Source organism: Tursiops truncatus, chromosome 16, assembly GCF_011762595.2.
Source record: "Tursiops truncatus isolate mTurTru1 chromosome 16, mTurTru1.mat.Y, whole genome shotgun sequence".
Lineage (NCBI taxonomy): Eukaryota > Metazoa > Chordata > Mammalia > Artiodactyla > Delphinidae > Tursiops > Tursiops truncatus.
The window spans coordinates 46,883,424-46,903,467 of NC_047049.1; the positions used below are offsets into that span (position 1 = coordinate 46,883,424).

At 38.0% G+C, this 20,044-nt stretch overlaps 1 protein-coding gene across 2 annotated transcripts; it reads left to right on the plus strand.

Moving 5' to 3' along the window:
- Positions 1 to 608: 608 nt before the first annotated feature.
- PTPN20 (protein tyrosine phosphatase non-receptor type 20) lies at positions 609 to 19,604 on the plus strand. Of its 2 annotated transcripts, XM_019925824.3 has the most exons (4): positions 609 to 709; positions 6,737 to 7,070; positions 10,915 to 11,130; positions 19,539 to 19,604. In XM_019925824.3, the coding sequence occupies exons 2-4, from the start codon at positions 6,909 to 6,911 to the stop codon at positions 19,602 to 19,604; spliced, it is 444 nt and encodes a 147-aa protein (XP_019781383.2). In that variant the 5' UTR covers positions 609 to 709; positions 6,737 to 6,908. The 2 variants fall into 2 exon arrangements, 1 of the variants encoding a protein (XP_019781383.2); XR_012326736.1 differs by lacking the exons at positions 609 to 709; positions 10,915 to 11,130; positions 19,539 to 19,604 and adding exons at positions 7,209 to 7,278; positions 8,205 to 8,265 and having other exon boundaries at positions 6,967 to 7,070.
- The last annotated feature ends 440 nt before the right edge of the window (positions 19,605 to 20,044 follow it).

Genomic DNA, 20,044 nt, shown 5'->3' on the forward strand with positions numbered 1-20,044 from the left:
ATTGAGGGCTAAAATATTGGTAACTGAATCTTTATTTTAATGTGATTTTTCCCTTTAATTATATTCAATTTTGTTTACCAGTGGGCCAGGTACTGTATAGGATGGCGCAAAGGCAACAAAGTGGACTAAAGTCCATTGGGCAGAATAAAACCTTGTGGCAGAGACATACCTAGAATTACTGGATTAGATTACAAGCGCTAACATAAAGATAAATAAAGTGTTAGGAATTTTATTTTTACAATAAACTAAATGTGATAAGCATTCATTATAAGAATCTCTTCTGGGCTATAGTAATAATCTGTTTTTTGTTTTTTAAGAAAAATAAGGTTTATTTTTATGAATTTTTGGAAAACAACTTGGGTGGTTCAGTAGAAATAATTTATATGTGCATAGTACTCTACACTCTGTTTTGACAGATTGGAAAATATTTAATAGGGAGATATTCATTTCAAATGATTTTCTAGGAGTAGAAATCACACTGTAATTGTGGTTTTAATTCTATTATTGAATACCTTATTGCTCTTCTTGAGAAGCTATAGAAATCATTTTCTTTAAACTATATATTCTTAAAATCATAGTCATAATTTTTTCCTTTCTTATGCCTGTAGGTTTTTGAAAATGAAATTAACTCAGGGGAAGTAAAATTGTTTCTTCAGGATTTTCAACATAGTGATGGTTTTGAGGATCAGTTTAAAAAGGAGACAGAAAGGTATAACTAATATGCTTATTTAGTGAGTTTTTTGCTTATTCATATTCATAGCTAGCCCTCTGAGTGGAGGCAGTGAATAATGGCCCTCAAATGTTTGATTAGTTTTAAAAATATAGCTCTTTGTAGTAAGTACAACCTGATTTGTCTAAAAATAGGGCGTATTTATGATCCCATAACTATGGTATTAACACAAGAAAAGATATTGCTAAAGAATTAAATTTCTCTGTCATATCAACAACTACCCAGTTCCAAAGCCTTTGTAAATGTTTTTGGAGCTCTTGGAGGGGGCAGTGTACTTGAGGTAAGGTAAAGCTCAGTACACAACTAAATTTTGAGACATTATATGCTTCCAGAAAGAAAATAATGTACTAGAAATGGAATTATTAGCATGGCGAATACTGGGAGAAAAGTAAATTTCCATTAGAAAAACAAAAGAAACAGCAGCTTTCATGCTTATAAAATGTTCAAATTTAGGTGTTACATGCAAAAACATCAAATAAGGAAACAGTTTTTTGAGCCGTATTTTCTTAGAGATTTATAAGTAATGTTAGCTACAGTCACTGGAAGAGCACTGCATAATAATGTGTATAGTATGCAACCTGTATAAACAACTTTCACAAGCGCATTAAATGAACAAATAATATTAATTCAAAAGGTGTTTTGAGATAATATTATATGCTACTAATATATACTAATTAGTAAATACTAATTATATACTAAGCACTGTATACAAATACAAAGTATTAATAGTTCTTGCTCTCTAGTTTATAGTTTAACTGGGGACACAGACATGTAAAAGACAAATTTAAATACAGTGTAGTAAATACTATTATAGAGGCAGAGTCCAAGGATTGTGGGTGCAGAAGACAGGACTATGCAAGGGGGAGAGTTCCCCACCACCTTCTTTGAAGAGAAGATATTTTGGTTGGATTTAGGATCGGATCTTAAATAAATAGAAATTCAGCAGGTGGAAAGGGAGGGAAGAAAGTTTCAAGCTGTGGGGAGAAGTTTGAGCAAAGGTAAGGAGCTGTGAAAATATCTTATTAATGGTGAGAAATGTAATGTGTCAGGAGTTATAAGGTATACGTGAATTGGAATGCCTGGAAGCTTGAGAAGATGAGAGACAGAGCAAAAAATATAATGTGGGCCAGAGTGTGAAGGAACTCAATATATGTGAAACCAAGGAGTACACATTTTATTCAGTCTGTTAGAATGAAAATGAGGCACAGATGGAGTCTTTTTTGCATTTTCCTATCTGTCTGTCAATCACCTATCTGGAAGGAGGATTGCTGGTAATGAGGTGAAAGATAGCTGGCAGGAAATGGAGAACAAGTTGATGTTTACAGTAACCCAAGAAAAGGTGGGAAGGTGGGAAGGAGGAAAGAGCAAGAAACCTGAAATTACCCACAGAAACAAAAGGAAAAGGTTTTTACTTTGTTAAGTCTGAGGCATAAAGGGCATAAAGGGCATAAAGGAAATTAATAGAGATAAGGATGAAAAAGTAGGCAGGGGCCAGACTACCAGCATCCTCAATTTATGAGTCCAGTAAGGAGCCCGAGTTTATCCTGATGTTGGTGAACAGGTATAACAATTTCCCTGGATCTAAGCGGTGGGATCTAAGCAGGTGGAGCTGCCTCTCCTCTCTATGGCATTCAAACTCTGCCTTATATTTTTGGTAGGTCTAGTGTGGGAGAGGGTTTCCTGTCCCTTGCTTAGTGGTAGGAGACTCATAATAATATTGGTATAGGATCCTCGGATCAGGGATGTTTCCGGCCCTCCTCCAGGAGTGGAGGGTTTTTCTTCTGCCCTTTTTCCAACTGTACTGTATTCACCTGTGCACAACAGGGTTTGCTGCTATTCCCCCTGCAGTTGAAGACTTTTGTTCCGTTGGGGAGGTAGGTCCAAGTGGGGCTTTTCGACATTTACAGCAGTGGCAGTAGCTTTCCTCCTCTAAGCCTATGCCACTGAGAGAAGGGTTCCTTCCATTTCCTATCCTGTCTCCAGTCCTTCTTATGAGCACTTATGGAGGTCTGTTGAGTCTGTGAGGTGTGCACACTCTCTGTATCTATGGCTTCCTGGGGTTCTGTATGCTCACACTAGACTGGATTGCTCATTCAGCCTTTAGCAATATATTGGGCTTTTTCTTATCTGAATGCTTTCTGTATCTCGTTCACCCCTCAGCTCCACAAGTGAGCCAGTGTGCCCTACGCACACTGTGACCGCCACAAGTGACCTGTCCCTCCTTAGGAGGCTGTCTTTCCTTAGATTTCAGAATACTTCGTTGGCCTGTAATCACAGCTCTCTGATGGGTTCAAAATTTTTTTTATTTTGTTTTTTTCAACTTTTATATGTTGTTAGTATGTGAGTGATGCTCATATTACCTTTCTACATTTTAGGCAGAAGTGGAATTTTGAATATAAATGTATTTAAAAAATAAAAACAAGAGCATATTCCTTTGTAAACATGTCTTTTTAATGAACATATATTTACATTTCACTTTTTAAAAGCTAAATAATGTTCCATTGTATGACTACACAATTATCTGTATAGTCGACCTCTTCTGGTTGGTCACCTAGGGTAGTTCTTTTAAAAACATTGTAATGTACAGTGATATGATAAATATCCATGGAACTCAATCTCTACTCTTGAGAGCTGTTCCTTTTGAGAAACAGCTTTTGACCAGCTACTGGGCCTTAGTAGAGACTGAACACTTAACCATGAGCCTGAAAGTTGGGTGTGCACAGCAGCATTCCATTATCAGATGGAAGTGGTGTATACAAGGTCGGGCTTGAGCAGGCTCTGAAGGTACAAATAAGTTATATGAAGGGGCTAAAATGCCCATGGTCCCCTCTCCTGCTACATTACCTCCTCTTTCTCAGCCTGTACCTGTGGCTTCATGACGAGTTCCCTATGATCAATTGACTGAGGAAGAGAAAACTGGGACCTGGTTTACAGATGGTTCTGCACCATACACAGGCACCTCCTGGAAGTGGACAGCAGCTGCACTACAGTGCTGTTTTGGGGACATGCCTGAAGGACAGTAGTGAAGGGAGGTCTTCCCCATTGGTAGAACTCTGAGCAGTACGCTTGGTTGTTCATTTTGCTTGGAAGCAGAAATGGCCAGAGGTACAAATCTTTACTAATTCATGGCCTATAGCCAATTGTTTAGCTGGATGGTCAAGGACTTGGAAGAAACATAACTGGAAAATTGGTCACAAGGAGATCTGGGAGACAGAAATGTGTATAGATCTCTCTGAAAGGGCCAAAAACATGAATATATTTGTGTCCTTTGTGAATGCTCATCAAAGGGTGATTTAAGAAGAGGTTTTAATAATCAGGTGGATAGGATGACCTATTCTGTAGATACTGGTCAGCCTCTTTCCCAGCCACTCCTGTCATTACCCAGTGGATTTATGAATAAAGTAGACATGCTGGCAGGAATAGAAGCTGTGCATGGGCTCCTCATCAACGTGGAATTCCACTCACCAAGGCTGACCTTGCTATGGTCACTGCTGAGTGCCCAATCTGCCAGCAGCAGAGACCAACACTGAGGCCCCAATATAGCACCATTTCCCAGGGTGGTCAGCCAGCTAGCTACTTGATGGCAGGTTGATTACATTGGACTGCTTCTGTCATAGAAAGAACGGTGCTTTTTTTCATACTAAGATAGACACTAGATACGGATTTGCCTTCCTCGCAACAAGCTTCTAGCAGATCTACCATCTGGACCTGCAGGATGCCTTATCCACAATCATGGTAGTCCACACAGCCTTGCTTCTGATCAAGGAGCTCACTTGGAGGCAAATTATTTGTGGCAGTGGGCTCATGATCATCTCTTACTGTCTCCTTTTTGAGGAGAACTTTTCTCCTATGACTACTTGAGTTATTTCTTTCTTGCTAAATACAGGCATACCTGGTTTTATAGGCCTACACTTTATTGTACTTTGCAGATACTGTGTTTTTTACAAATTGAAAGTTTGTGGCAACCTTGTGTTGAGCACATTTTTCCAACAGCATTGCCTCACTTCATGTCTCTGTGTCACATTTTGGTAATTTTCGCAATATGTCAAACTTTTTCATTATGATTATGTTTGTTATAGTGATATGATCAGTGATGTTTGATGTTACTGTTGCAAAAAGATTACAACTTGCTGCAGGCTCAGATGATGGTTAGCATTTTTTAATTAAAATATGTATATTGTTTTATAGACATAATGTTATTGCACATTTAGTAGACTACAGTATAGTGTAAGCATAACTTATATGCACTGGGGAACAAAAAAATTCATGTGACTTGCTTATTGCAATAGTACCTTTATTGTGGTGGTCTGGAACCAAACCCACTATATCTCTGAGGTATGCCTGTGTTCCATAGTTTGTTTCTTGAACTCCTTCCTTTTATATATTCCTTTTATATGCTCTGCATCCTTTAGTATTTTAATAATTATTGTCATTTTTTTCACTTTTTTTTTTTTGAGTTCTGGGAAAATTCCTTAAGCTGATTTTCTAAATCACTAATTTGTTTTTCTGTTCGCTTCTCATTTTAGGGATTTTAATTGAGTAATTGTGGTTTTTATTTGAAAGCAAGCTTTTATTACTTTAGATTGTTTCATTTTTACATGTTAAATCTCCCTTTTGAAAATAAAAATTTATTTTCTTCTGCAAAATGGTACATATTCACTATAAAAATTTAGATAATAGTCACTGCTAGCATTTTGATGAATACTTGCCAAGTTTTTTAATCATATGTTTATATATGATATATATGTATACATACATATATATGATGAAAGATCTCACTTTAATGTTCTTTTACCTCCTTTATAATTTAATAATATAACAAATTTATGTCAATAAACATATACATCATTCTTTTAAATAAAATAGTGTTTGCTCAAATTTCATTTAAAATGCAAATAGGAGTTTTTAAAGTATTCTTCTCTCTTATAGAAAGGAAAACATTTGCTGTGATTTCTCAGAATGATATACTTTTGTGAAGTACTAGATATCTTTATATATCTAGTGATTGTGTTTTCTACTTATTCATATTTACAAGGAGAGATTTATGTTTGCTATTTTGGAATTTGAGAAAGGTTCTGTCAGAAATTGTGTAAGCTCTCTTCAGTGATCTTGGTCATAGTGTTTTTGGAAGATAAGTGGGTCACATGACCTTGAGTAATGGAGAGGAACTATTGGTGAGACCACTGCATGGCAGGGAAGGACCCTCCTTTTATTCTGTCTGTGGGAGCAGTGGTGGAACCAGAGCTCCAGATGTCTGTGTAAAGTGAAGAGAGTTCCTGGGCCAGTGGAGTTTATTAGTGAGCCAAGTAGTTGGATTTTTCCCTCTCATATTTGTTATAATAGTCCATGTTGGACGAGTCCCATGTTACTTGGAGCAAATCCCCTTTGTAGCATCCTTTTGCCACAATACCTTTGGTTAGCATGCCACTTCACCACATGAAGGCTGGGAATGGACATAAAATATGGCTGCCTTGTGTGGGGGGCATTGGTAGAATTACAGTAATCCTGGGATTTGTATCTGCCCAAGTACCCCAATCTTTTTTTTTTTTCTCCCTCCTGGCTCTGCTATTCTGGGCTTGCAGGTTTTCCGGATTTGTAGGAGAATGTCATTCATTCACTTGCTCCCTCAGAGGCCTCCTCCTTTGCTGTGTTCAGTCACAGGCTAGGAGGTACCTCCCTTGGCGTATTCCTACCTGTGCCATATGTAACAGAAATCTCTCAAAATGTCTGGATACCGATGGCATCCTTCTCTGTTCAGAAACTGATTTTTTAAAAAGCTACCTTAACCTAATTGTATATTTCTTAGGTCATGCCAGTAGATTTTGGGGAGGGAAAAATTTAAATTCATGGACTGAAATAACCCTTTGAAAAGAAATTCCTATGCCACCTTCTCTGTTGGTCAAAGAGATAAATGGATTTACCTGTGTGAAAGGGTTTCATGAAACCTGGGTGTATTGCATCTCCTGCTTTTCCTTTGTCTACCCTATGTTTCTGTGTTTGTAATAGATGATTCAACATGTGTTCCTCTTGGAGAAAACAAGGACTACATCAATGCTAGTTATATTAAAATAGTCAATTCTGGAGAAGTATTATTATTATTGCTACCCAAGGACCACTGCCAACTACCACAAATGACTTTTGGCGAATAGTTTTGGAAAATAACTCTAATGTTATTGTCATGATAACCAGAGAGGTAGAAGGTGGAGTTATCAAATGCCACCATTACTGGCCCGTTTCTATGAAGAAACCTTTGGAATTGAAAAATTGTCATATCTTCCTGGAGAACTACCAGATACTTCAATATTTCATCATTCGAATATTTCAAGTTGTCAAGAAGTCCGTAAGTTAAAAAAAATCAGTGTTAGATATATATTTCATTATATAAGCACACGTGTCAGGATGAGAAGTTAGGGGTAAGATGGGACATAGCTGGGGATACTTTTTAAAGTAACTTGTTTTTACTTCTCCCTGGTACCAGAAACTAAGACACCACCACCTCTACTTCTGCCTAACCAAACTCTGACTGGAGAGACGAAAAAATTGAAAAGGTGAGTTGGGGCGGTTGAGAGTGAGTGTTGGAAGTTGCCTAATCCTGGGATGTACTTCGGCTGCTTCTGCTGAGAGTGACAGATGTGTATGGAGTCCTTAAGATATCCTGATAATCACTGTGCCAGGCACTGTTGCTCCTTACTGAGTAGCAAAGAGTTCAGTGCGCTTACTGGTACCTCCAGTTACTGTGCTCAATGAATGTGGTAATATTGAGATTTGTATGGGATGCTTTGGGAGCTCAGAAGGGAAGTACTTAGCTCTCCTTGGGCTTGGGGGGAAGACTTGCTAGAGGAGGTGACATCTGGATTGAGAATAACCCAAATGAGAAAGATGGAAAGAGGAAGTAGATGATCAAGGTATAAAATAGCATGGGATATGTATAGAGAGATACAAGTAGTTAAGTGTTTCTGGAATGTAAAAGTTCAATGCCAGGGAGTAGTGAGAGGTGAGATGAGGCTATAGAAAATAAGTAGAGAAAGCCAGAACATGAAATGTCTTGAATTTCAGCTAAGGAACATGAACTTCATTATGAAGATAATTGGGAGACATTGAACAATTTTAGTAAGAAGCGTCCATGATCAACTAGGGCAGTTAACAATTAGATAGAAAGCAAAGATTCTGGTGTTTTTCAGATAAAATTGGCAGACTTTATGTGACTTATGACTTATAAGGAGCGTTCAAAAATTATGCTGTCAAATGCGATAGCCACATTTGGCTATTTTATATTTAAATTATTAAAACTTACATAAAATAACAAATTCAGTTTCTCATTTATAGTATCCACACTTCTAGTATTTAATCACATGTTACTAGTGGCTACCATATGGGCAGCAAAGATATAGAGCATCTGCATCATTGTAGAAAGTTCTGTTGGGAAGTATTGGTCTAGAATAATTCATAGAATAATTCATTTCTTGCTCTACAGACTCAGAAAACAGAAAAGGAATGATTTATAGGAGAAAGTGATGTTACATTGCTCTAAGTGGATTTGATTAGCAGGTAGGTGATACATGTGTTCTATAGGAGTGAAGGGGATGGGAGTTAAACCAGAAACTTGAAAAGAGTGATGAGATTTGGAGTCATCATCAAAGAAGTTGATTGGAGCACAGGCAATGATCAGGAAAAGGGTTGCTGGAGGTGCTGAGGTTGGAACCCATAATTTGCAATAACAATAAAATATGCAACTATGTGATTAATTTTTTCCTAACCATGGGATTCCTGAACACAGGTTATGAGACTTACCCAGGGAGGGATGTTGCTTAGTATATGTGGCAGGATTCAAAGGATGAAAGGAGTTGGCAGTTTGGTAAGAGAATGATTTAGATAATCAGCCATGAAGTCTAAATTTAGGGAGATGGATGGAATCGGGCTAGGAGGAAATGGAGGACAACAAGGACAGGAGAGCTCCGTTTAGTCACATTGTTGGAGTTGAAGTGAAGCACAAATGAGGTGGTAGCGTAATAGCTTCTGCTCAGAAAATGATGTTGGAATCTAAGAACTGGAAGATTTTTGATATTGGACATTATAGATGATGGTGAGTCCAAGGAGTGATCACATTGTGAGGACTAGAAGAAAGAAATGGTCTCCTCTGCAAGAGAGAAATAAAAATGTGAGGTTAGAGTGTCTGTTTGGTTGTTCAGATCCCAAATTTGCCTGGTCAGAATCTGTGGTAGGGTGATAGCGATGAGAAGGTGAAGCTAAGAGGTATGAAACTCAAAAGGAAGAGAGGTTTTTGTACAAACAGAAGGAATAATTAATTGGAAATAGCATTGGGCAGCAAGCGGTATGCAACCTAATCTCTAGGCTCTGTGGTACCTGGAGTACAGGAAAATAGGCGGCCTTGATTAGAGAGGGCTGCAGAGTGCAGTGCCCATGGGAGGCAAGGCCAGGAAGTGGAAGAAGCATTTAGGGAAGTGATGATGGTTTCCACGAGTTTACTGTGGGATGGGGGCCTGAGTGCAAAGGGAGATGTTGAAGAGCTAGAGAAGTGGGGAGGGAGGGGAAAGGATAGAATTGAAGAGCATGAGGATCGGAGCATAGAGTGGTGACAGAGGAGGCCAAGAATAGTAATGATGGCTGACATTGATGGAGAGCTTGCTGGCTGTGTGCTAGGCCCTGTGCTTGCTCCGTACACCTGAGGATTTGCCTGATCCTTCACTCTCCTAAGACTTGTTGATTCCCTCCTATTAACCAAGTATTGTGCCAGATGCTGGAGATAGAAAACAGAAACAGCCTCAACTCTTAGAGTGCTTACAGTCTAGTGGGGGAGGAAAACACCGGTTCCAAATAACATGTGATACTTGCTATGGCAGGAGACAGCATGCTTGGAGAATACAGGCCAGGTGGGAGGCCCAGAGGGATGATCTGTCTGCAAGGATTCAAATGCTCAGTTCCACCTGTGCACCCTTGACAAGGGCGTCTAGGATGGTGGCCTTTGGGCTGAGGCCCACAAGCCTCAAGACCATGGGGTTGATGTTTGGAGAATCTGCATCGTGGCACTGTGTCAGGAAACCAGTGAGGCCCACCTTCGTGCAGGTTCTCAGTGGTCAACAGTGCGTGAAAGGTTTAATCCCTAAGGTATGTGATGGAGTGAGAGCTATCCTCAATTGGGTGCCTTCACAAGATTTTCAAGTGTCGTTTTCCTCATCCAATTTCATGTGCCAATGATTCAAAATTGAGGTTTTCTGTTTGGAACTTAGGAAAATTGTATTTCTATTTGGAACGCAGAAAAAGGTGGTACATTAGGGAGAAGCAGAGGAGCAGTGAGAAACCCTTCCTGAGTTTTTTCACGAGGGTGCCCGGTGAAGTAAAACGAGGGCTCCACATTGGGGAAAGGGTGAACCCTCTGGAAGGGATGATCGGTAAACTCAAAGTGCTTTATCTGTCAAGCCTGAGGAGAGTTCCATGGCTCCACTTTCAGGGGGTTCAGCACAAGAGTGGGGACCAGAGTCTACTCACATGGTCATTAACTGCCCAATTCTCATCACCGGAGGAGGTTGCCCCCCACCAAATCCCGGTTAAGCAGCTTGACAGCACTTACAGTTTTAATTAAATTTAGTATCATAATATTTAAGCCGAGATAGATTGCTTTTCTATCTTATTCCTAACATATCAGCTCATCTTTCATCCTAAGTGTTTTGGATTCATGGTTTGTTTGGACTCTTCTACATTCTCATGGTGCAGAAGAAGGATGGTAGAGTTAGATTTGGGAGGACTGCACTATTGTCCCAGCTCTAAACATATGAGCCTTCTGACCTAGCATACATCTATCAGTCAATCAAATGCTTACTTTTCATCTGTAAACTGAGGATATCACAGTGCTTGCCTCCCCAGGATTGATGTGAGGATTAAATGAGATAATGCGTGTGAAGTCCTTAGCACAGTACCTGGCACAGAGTAAGGGCTGAATTCCTGTCCCCTGTTAGTATTTTTATTTTTATTATCCTATTACCATATAGCAATTAGTATTACTATTTCTGGCATATTAGAAATTAAAAGAAGATCTCTACTATAAGACGTTGATAAATCCTCTCTCTCCGCCTTCCTCTCCCTCCCTCCCTCCTTCTCTCTCTCCCTCTCTCCCACCCGCTCTCTTTCCCTTTCTCCCTCTCTCCCTCCCCACCCCACCCCCACAGACAGGAGCTAGTCACTTTGTAAAACACTTGCAGTTCACCAAGTGGCCAGACCATGGCACTCCTGCCTCAGTAGAAGGTTTTATAAAGTATGTTCGTTATGCGAGGAAGAGCCACCTTACAGGACCCATCACTGTTCACTGCAGTGCTGGCGTGGGCCGGACAGGGGTGTTCCTATGTGTGGATGTTGTGTTCCGTGCCATTGAAAAGAACTTTTCAGTAAGCGTGTGAATTAAGCAGATAAACTGATGCTGTTAGTAAACACTATACTTTTAACAGCCTTCTAATAACTGAAGACTAATATTTGGTCTTCAAGAGCAACCGAGTAAATAGAGAGCCTGTGAGCTTTGGATACCTGCTTCTCACTTAACTGCTGCAGGTTCTTGGAGGTTGTGAGAATTAAAGTACGCAATGCAAACGAATGGCTTCGGACAGTGTCTGGAGCGTGGTAGGTGCATCGTAAACATGAGTTCATCTTCCTTTTCTTTCCCTCCACCCACACATACAGTTTTTAGAATCTTCTTAGAGAATGTTGATGATGTGTGCCTATTTTTAATGAACAGAAATACATGCATGTGAGCACATTGGGAAAAAAAAGTAGACTTCAGAGTTAATGAGAGGTCCCTGGGTTTGACTGCCAGTTTTGCCACACATTTTAGATTTTGGTGACTTTCTGCAAATTGCTCACCTTCTCTGAAACCTAGTTTTCTCATATGTAAAATAAGGCTAATAATATTGTTGGGTTTGAGTCAACCGTTAACAATTCTTTATTTTCCTCCTAAATTTGGAACCAGTAAGGGATAAACACAAGAATTAGACATATGGTGATTCTACTATGATCTTTATTACTGATTAATTAGGGAATGTGGCTTTGGATCTGTGCCCCAAAAGGCCTACTTTTACTGAATTGCTTTCCTGTGCTGCAGAAGTGAGGAGGGGAAGACATTAGTTAGCAGGCACTGCGGGGTGGCGGGGGAAAGCGGCTCTCACCATGTCCACAAGGAATATGAAAATCCACACCTCGGTCGTAAGACAACAGGGGCTACGAGGCATTTGTCCTGGTAGGCAAATTTTGCAGAGTTATCTTGTTATCAGAACAAATGTTAAATCTCTGCTCTCTTAGGCTTTATGTAGTTATACCCCAAGAGTGACAAACTCTCCCTTGTGATAGCAAATTGGCTGCATGGGTTCTACAACTCTCCATTCTAAGGTAGTATTACGTCGGGGGTAGAAAAATGTCCTCTCCCAGAAACTCCCTGGAGGACAGAGGGAGTTTATTTTTCTCAGAAGCTTGAGCCAATATCTCCTAGCATTTCACTGTTTCCACTTCAGTTATAGCCCTTTCCCTAAACTGATCACTGTGGGAGATGCTGGTCCATTAAGGTCTGTCAGGACTACTCCAGGCCATACAGCTGAGAATGAGAGAGGAATGGTTTCCCAAAGCAAACTGAGAGTTTTGTTTTGTTTTTTTAAATAAAGAATGAATATAAACTGGGTGGTAAAAAAATGACAAATGTCCCCAAAATGCTGAAAATTTAAGTAGTATGAATCTGATGTTACCTGTTCCTATAATTAGTGTTGTTTTATCCTTTTAACAGAAAACACATTAGCATCATTTTATTTTATATATTCTTCATCATAATTAATTTGTTTATATTTGTTCTTATTTTATATTCCTTATAGAAACTATAAAAACTATAAATATTGTATTTTGTGATTCTGAGGAGCACTTTTTTTTTCCCCATCATTATACCTTCTTTAAACTCAAAATGTGTTTTATAGTAAGTCATCTGTCAGCTTAATTGACAGTGTTTTTCTTAGCATTATGTAAAATAGTGATGTATTTTACAATTAAGGATGCTTAGATTTGATGGAAAATAGTGGTTCAAAAAAAGGAAATGCATCCATTGTTGCCTTATTGGCTTTTCATAGAGCCTTGAGCTGTCAAATGTTCTTACTTATGCCCCTCTCTCCTCTTTTCAGAAATTTTGTCCACCAGAGCTACTTAAAGTATGGTCTTGGACCAGCAACAATCTGTGTTATTTGCAGCAAGATAAGTTTTCTGGAATTGAGAGTAAGCATTTAGAAACTTTCAAAGCAGTTTGATATCTTGCTGTGACATCCAAGAGCATGACAGGGGGTTAGCCTTGGTGAACAGGATGTAGACCAGTTTGTGCGTTGTGGAAATCACACAGGGAGTCTTACATGCTGCAAGCTGTATACCAGCTGTGTGTGGCTAACATTTTAAGATTAGTTTATCAATTATAACTCTAAAGGATATGAAAATCTGAGAATATGTGACCATTTCTTTCTTCTTATTGTTATTTTATAGTCATTTTTATTTTTAAGTAAGGCTGCTTAAAAATCCTTAAAACATTGGGAGCAAACTGGCTCTTCTCTTGCCAGCACTGGTATTGCTCTGTAGTTGAAACATTCTCGATAGAACTTGCCCCTCTAACCGTCTTCAACATGCAATAATAGTTGTTAATTATCAGTTACCATATTATCACATAATGAAGTGAGTAATCCAGAATTTAACACATTAACCTTTACGAAATCAAAAATTCTTACCACATCACTAAACACACTGTCCAGTTCATCTGGCAGGGTTCTTTTTTTTTTTTTTTTTTTTTTTTTTGGTAGCAAGACTTTCTTGATGAAGCAGTGTGTTGGTTTATCTTTTGGGATAAATTCTTTAATCTGTATAACTACCTCAGACTTGTTTCGTTGTCATTGCAGCTCTACTACCAGAACATAATCCTACACAAAACTTACAAATTACATTTGATGACAGTGTAGTACTTTGCATTTTTATGCAATTTAAGACTAGTTAGTTGTGTTTATCAGTAATCAAACTGAGAAAAGGAAGAATTCTTCCTTCTTATCACATCATTTTCAAATCACACATATACTGAATCACTGTTAGCAATAGCTGTGTAGTCAGTAAGTTGCAATGGTAAATACTTTGCTACTTTTGTTTTGTGAGTTGGTACCACTTCGCATCACTAGCCAGTCCCTAAATTTGTCAAGCTGTGGCTTCATTAGAAAATGGTACTTTAACTATCTTTTTTTGCCATACCTTCAGCTCAGATTTTCAATAAAGCACCTTCAGTACAGTCTGTCACCATTATCTGGCAATCGTGTAAGGGTTTTTAGTCTTAGCAATTCAAAGTGCTATTTTGTAAGTCTGCAGAGTATTAATGTTACATGTGAAATGTTGAACATGAGCTTTTTATTTTAGTATTTTTTAAAATAATTCTTTTGTCTTGGAACTTAATTGCTTTTGTTCTGTAAGTGACAAGTACATTTTAATGGTTTCTTTGCTTTGTTAGCCAGTACATCTTTGCAATTAATACAAGTGTGGTTTTAGCAATTCACAATTAATAATGGCTATAAAACTCAATGTATGAGGAATCATAATGCTAGGTAAAATTAACATGAACTCTTTTGGTCTTCATTTCTTTGTAGTTACTTACACTATTATCATTTGGTTAACCACTACAGCTATATTCAGAAAAGCTGTGCCTTTTCTTGTCAAGACAATCCAGGGCAGCGGCTTTTGCCATCAGTAAATTAAGGTTAAAAATGAATAATACAAATATATTTTCATAATTTGCCTAATCTTAAATTACAAATTAACAGACTTTCAAGAAACAATGGTTTTTAAATTCATTGAAGTTCCATTTTATCAATATTTCCTTTTATGGATCATGCTTTTGGTGTCAAGTTGAAGAACTCCTCACCTAGCCTAAAGAATTTTTAGGTCCTAAAGAATTTTTCCTATGTCCTTTTCTAAAGTTCTGTAGTCTTATGTTTTACATTTAAGTCCATAGTCCATTTTGAGTTAATTTTTTTATAAGGGGCAAGGTTTAAGTCAAGGTTCACTTGCTGTTCTTCCTCCACTGAATTGTTTTTACACCTTTGTCAGAAATCATTGGGACTATTTGCATGGGGCCTGTTTCCAGTTCTGTATTCTGTTTCATTGATCTATGTGTCTATCCTTTCGCCATTACCACACTTCGGATTCCTGTAGCTATATAGGAAGTCTTAATATCAGGGAGAGTGATTCCTTCTCTTGCAAAATTGTTTTAACCATTATAGGTCTGTGCCTTTCCATATAAATTTTAAAATTAGCTTGTCTATGTTTACAGAAAAGCTTGAGGGATTTTGATAGGATGAATTGACATTTTTACTATGTTGGATCTTCCAATATGAATGTGGTATGTCTCTCAATTTATTTAGGTCTTCTTTGATTTCTTTCATCAGCATTTTGTCATTTTCAGCATATAGCTTCTGTACGTGTTTTGTTGGATTTATTTTATTGTAAATGGTATTGTGTTTTTACTACCATGGTCGTTGTGTGTACACATATGTACAAATAAGTTGATTTTTGTGTTTTTAAAAAATATTTATTTATTTGGTTGTGCCGGTCTTAGTTACAGCACGTGGGCTCCTTAGTTGCGGCAGGCAGGCTCCTTAGTTGTGGCATGTGAACTCTTAGTTGCAGGATGCATGTGGGATCTAGTTCCCAGACCAGGAATCGGACCTGGGCCCCCTGCATTGGGAGCATAGAGTCTTAACCACTGTGCCACCAGGGAAGTCCCCAAATGCAGTTGATTTTTGCATGTTGATCTTGTATCCTATGATCTTGTTGAACTCACTTATTAGTTCTAAGAGGTTTTTTTTGTCCTGTTTTGTTTTCAGATTCCTTGGGAGTTTCTGCATAGACAATCATTCCATCTGCAAGTAGGGACACACCTCTTCCTTTCCAATTCATTTGCCTCATATTTCTTTTTTCTGGTCTTATTGTGCTACCTGGAACTTCAAGTGTGTTGAAAACAGAAGGTGAGAGCAGACATTCTTGCCATCACTAATATTAGGGGGAAAGCAAATTAAAATTATTTGTTCTATGAAAGATGCTATGAAGTGGATGAAAGGACAAGCTATAGACTTGGAGAAACTGTTTGCAATCCACATATCCAACAAAGGTCTCACATCTAGAGTATATAAAGAACCCTCAAAACTCAATAGTAAAATAAATAAATAAATAAATAGGCAAGTAATTCAGTTAGAAAATGGGTAACAGACATGACATTTCAACAATGAGGATGTATTGATGATAAATAAGCACATGAAAAGATGCTCAGCTTCATTAACCTTTAGGGAAATGAAATTAAAACCATGATATTCAGCTGCATGAGCTGCTTGTAAATTTTGTAGATTAATCCTTTGTCAGTTGCTTCATTTGCAAATATTTTCTCCCATTCTGAGGGTTGTCTTTTCGTCTTGTTTATGGTTTCTTTTGCTGTGCAAAAGCTTTGAAGTTTCATTAGGTCCCATTTGTTTATTTTTGTTTTTATTTCCATTTCTCTAGGAGGTGGGTCAAAAAGGACCTTGCTGTGATTTATGTCATAGAGTGTTCTGCCTATGTTTTCCTCTAAGAGTTTGATAGTGTCTGCCCTTACATTTAGGTCTTTAATCCATTTTGAATTTATTTTTGTGTATGGTGTTAGGGAGTGTTCTAATTTCATTCTTTTACATGTAGCTGTCCAGTTTTCCCAGCACCACTTACTGAAGAGGCTGTCTTCTCTCCACTGTATATTCTTGCCTCCTTTATCAAAGATAAGGTGACCATATGTGCGTGGGTTTATCTCTGGGCTTTCTCTCCTGTTTCATTGACCTATATTTCTGTTTTGGTGCCAGTACCATACTGTCTTGATTACTGTAGCTCTGTAGTATAGTCTGAAGTCAGGGAGCCTGATTCCTCCAGCTCCTTTTTCTTTCTCAAGATTGCTTTGGATATTCGGGGTCTTTTGTGACAAAGGATTAATCTCCAAAATTTACAAGGAGCTCATGCAGCTCAATATCAAAAAAACAAACAACCCAATCCAAAAATGGGCGGAAGATCTAAATAGACATTTCTCCAAAGAAGATATACAGATTGCCAACAAAAACATGAAAGAATGCTCAACATCATTAATCATTAGAGAAATGCAAATCAAAACTACAATGAGATATCATCTCACACCGGTCAGAATGGCCATCATCAAAAAATCTACAAACGATAAATGCTGGAGAGGGTGTGGAGAAAAGGGAACCCACTTGCACTGTTGGTGGGAATGTAAATTGATACAGCCGCTATGGAGAACAGTATGGAGGTTCCTTAAAAAACTAAAAATAGAACTACCATACGACCCAGCAATCCCACTACTGGGCATATACCCTGAGAAAACCATAATTCAAGAAGAGTTATGTACCACAATGTTCATTGCAGCTCTATTTACAATAGCCAGGACATGGAAGCAACCTAAGTGTCCATCGACAGATGAATGGATAAAGAAGATGTGACACATATATACAGTGGAATATTACTCAGCCATAAAAAAGAAACAAAATTGAGTTATTTGTAGTGAGGTGGATGGACCTAGAGTCTGTCATACAGAGTGAAGTAAGTCAGAGAGAGAAATACCATATGCTAACACATATATATGGAATCTTAGAAAAAAAATTGTCATGAAGTACCTAGGGGAAAGATGGGAATAAAGACATAGACCTACTAGAGAATGAACTTGAGGATATGGGGAGGGGGAAGGGTAAGCTGTGACAAAGTGAGAGAGTGGCATGGACATATATACACTACCAAACGTAAAATAGATAGCTAGTGGGAAGCAGCCGCATAGCACAGGGAAATCAGTTCGGTGCTTTGTAACCACCTAGAGGGGTGGGATAGGGAGGGTGGGAGGGAGGGAGACGCAAGAGGGAAGAGATATGGGGACACATGTATACGTATAACTGATTCACTTTGTTATAAAGCAGAAACTAACATACCATTGTAAAGCAATTATACTCCAATAAAGATGTTGAAGAAAAAAACATAATAAAATATCACTAGACATCCATCAGAGAGGCTAATATAAAAAATAATGATACCACCAAATTATGGTGAATGTTTGAAAAAACTAGATTACTCATATGTTGCTTATAGGAATGAATGTAAAATGGTATATCCAGTCTGGAAAATAGTTTTAAATTTTCTTTAAAAAAAACAAAAGCAGAACTAAACTAAACTTACCATATAACCTTAGGAATAACACTCGGGTATTTATTCCATAGAAATGAAAACTTATGTTCACACATAAACCTGTATGTAAATGCTCATAGCAGATCTATTTATAATAGCCCAAAACTGGGAAACAACCTAGATGTTCTTCAACAAGTTTAATGGTTAAAAAAATTGGTACCTGTCCATACTGTGGAATACTATTTAGCAATAAAGAGGAATGAACTACTGATACACTCAATTTGGATGAATCATGAGGCAATTAGACTAAATGAAAAATAGTCTCGAAAAGTTAGATATTACATGATTCCATTATGTAATCCCCTTGAAATAACAAAACTATAGAGATGGAGAACAGTTTACTGGTTGCCAAGGGTTGGGGGTTGGGGTGGGTGGGTAGTTCTAATGGATAACAGGAGGAAGTCTTGTGGTGGAACTGTTGTGCACCTTGATCGTGGTTGCAGTTGCATGAATTTTCACATGTGATAATATTTTATAGAACTATACATACACATACATGCCCACTCTCACAAAAGATTGCATGTTAAACTGGCAAAATCTGAATAAGCTCTAGATTGTACGAATGTCAACTTTTTGGTTTTGATATTATACTCTAGTTGTAGAGGATGGTATAATTGAGAGAAACTAGGTGAAGGATACACAGACTCTCTCTACATTTTTTGCAACTTATTATGTATCTATAATTATTTCAATATAGAAATTTTTAAAGGCTTAATTAACATTTTAAATTATTATAGAAATGACAAATTATAGAAATAAAGGAATGTTTACATTTTCTCTGATTTTTATGTACTTTTGGATTATAGCTGACAGTTGACGAACCTTAAATTTCATGTGGTTTTGCTGCACATGACTCGTCCTCAGCTTACACCACATGTGACTTTTCAGGCAAGTTCAGCAACACCTGAGCTGGTCTATATCTTGTTCCACTGATGAGGCTGCTCAATGTTACACCACTGTCAGATTGCCGTAAGAGTTTCTAAACACTTATTACCAGTTTCTGGACTCATCTCATTGTGGTCTAGCAACATCCCTTTGCAGACCTGCACCAGCTTAGTGACCACACTGGGTAGTGCTGGTCTCCGTGCACAGGTGCAGAATCTGGTGTTGGGCCAACTGTTGCTCAGGGTCTCCATTTGAGTTGAGAGGGCTCTTTATATGAGAAACAGCTGTGTTACTGTTGTGGCCAGAAAAAGTCTTCTATGCTTCAGACTTTTGCAGAATCACAGTGCTGCTTTAAGTTCTCCCTTCTGAGAACAGAAAAGTATACACAGGGGCAAATTTGTTGTTATTTCTTTTGGAGAACATTTCTTATTATAAATGATTGCTTCCTGCTTTTTCCTGGAAACCCATTTAAACAAGTCTTCCTTATCCATTAGACAAGGTTAAACATAGTACATTTTCTTATGACTGAAAATGAGAACTTTCTGGTTAAATCTTGAGATATCTTTTACTGGAAAGAAGTATGGCGTACTCCTTTGGCATCTGTGGGTTTTGTGTTTTCCCCCTCTATGGATAATACAAGATTACTGTCATCCTGTTACAGTTCAACATCATGAATATAGTGGGCCAAATGAGAGAACAACGTTATGGAATGATCCAAACAAGGTAAGTCTCACCGCATAAATTCTGATAAGAACAATGATGAATATAAAGATGAACATTGTATAGCACATTACAATTTGTAAAGCTCTTTTGCCTACACAGTTTCATTGAATTCTCACCGTTTGAGGTGGACGTTAGTTATGCTCTGATATTACTGATGAAATACTTCAAGTTCAGAGCAATGAAGTTTGTTCCATGATGTCATTCAGACAGCAAGTAGAGGAGCCAAGACTGAAACTGAAGTCCCCTAATGCCCACACACATGCTTAGTCCATAATGCCATTTTAAGCAACATCTCTAAAGTTATTTTCCATAAATTTCTGGATGGCAATTTTGGGATATTTATTTGCAACTAAAATATCAACATCACTGACATGTCATAAAAAGGAAATCATTTATGTCACAGATTAGTTACATTAATCATTGGGGGATCAAGAGAATATGGAT